Source organism: Rhagoletis zephyria, unplaced genomic scaffold (assembly GCF_001687245.7).
Source record: "Rhagoletis zephyria isolate East Lansing unplaced genomic scaffold, Rhagoletis_zephyria_1.1 Rzeph_scaffold_69557, whole genome shotgun sequence".
NCBI lineage: Eukaryota > Metazoa > Arthropoda > Insecta > Diptera > Tephritidae > Rhagoletis > Rhagoletis zephyria.
The window spans coordinates 1-1,342 of NW_016226608.1; the positions used below are offsets into that span (position 1 = coordinate 1).

The window sequence follows — 1,342 nt, forward strand, 5'->3', positions numbered from 1 at the left end:
GACCTGGGCCAGGCGACCACCACTGCTGTGGTTGACGTTAAGGGTAAGGAAAATAAGAAACTTTTTGTTGATAAAATCTTATCATTATCATCAACTTTTGCAGCTGAAGGCACCATCATCACCGACACCACGAACGTCGACTCGCTGACCACCATTCAGTACCTGGAGCGCACTAAAACTCACCGTGCAGATCAGGTGGCCAGTGGCCGTTTTGAGCGCCCGCACTTTGTCGTCTCCCTGCGCGGCCCCTCCGAGGCGAACGAGGGCGACCAGGTGACGCTGGAGTGTCGCGTGGCGCCGGTGGGCGACCCCACCCTCACCATCACCTGGTACCGAAACGGGGAGGAACTGCGGTCGAGCAATCGAATCGCCGCCTCCAGCTACTTTGGCTACGTCCTCCTGGACATTGCCGCCGTCAGTGCGGAGGATGCGGCCATCTACATGGTCAAGTAGGAGCTGTAACTTGATTTCGATTTACTCAGAACCTAAAACTTTTGCTTTTTTTCCAAATCTAGGGCAAGCAACGCGGAAGGCGAGGCCATCTCTTCGCACCAGTTGCGCGTGAACACCTTTGCCGCCATTGACCGCCGCTCACAACTCGATCCGGCGGCGTACCGCCAGATTCGAAGTCTGGAGACGAGCAGATTCGAAAAGCGCACCACTCGTCAGCTTCAACAGCAAGTTCCCCCGCCTCGTTTCACCGCCCACTTGACCAGTGACAACGACGTCCCTGAGGGCGAGTCGCTTCACCTGGAGGCCCGTCTGGAGCCAGTGGATGATCAAAATCTGGTCGTCGAGTGGTACAAGAACGGAAATTATCTAGTTCTAGGCTCACGCACCACCACCGGCCTCGACTTTGGCCGAGTCACGTTGGACATTGTCGGCTGCAAGCCGGAGGACTCGGGAGTGTACATCTGCCGGTGAGTTGTTGTGGTTGTTGTGGAAAAAAAGGTTTTATGGAGTTTACCTTTTTCAATTTTCTCTTTTGCAGAGCCATAAACCAGGTGGGTGAAGCGACCACCTGCTGCTCCATCAAGGTGGTGGCCGAGTCTTCTCGTTTCATCGACTCGACCTCCCTCTTCCCGGAAAGTACTCTGAGTCGGCTGGATGAGTTTGAGGTTGTGACCATGGGCGCCAGAAGGGCTCCTGATGGTGAGGCTACTACCACTACTCCACCAAGTACTTCTCTGGTGCAACCGCCCTACTTTAGCTCTCATATTCGAAGCGTCGAAACGGTAGAGGGTGAGACCGTCATCTTTGAATGCACCGTTTCAGAGGAAGCGCAGGCGGATCCGACGCTGCGCGTCGAGGTGCAGCACAATGGCCAGCCGGTCGTTTCTCA

At 55.4% G+C, this 1,342-nt stretch overlaps 1 protein-coding gene across 1 annotated transcript; it reads left to right on the plus strand.

Moving 5' to 3' along the window:
* Positions 1-103: 103 nt before the first annotated feature.
* LOC108357049 (titin-like) lies at positions 104-1,310 on the plus strand (the record flags this gene model as incomplete). Its single annotated transcript, XM_017608146.1, has 3 exons — positions 104-449; positions 516-920; positions 992-1,310. Coding segments are annotated over 3 exons (1,070 nt in total), but the record flags the coding sequence as incomplete, so codon positions are not given.
* Positions 1,311-1,342: the final 32 nt, after the last annotated feature.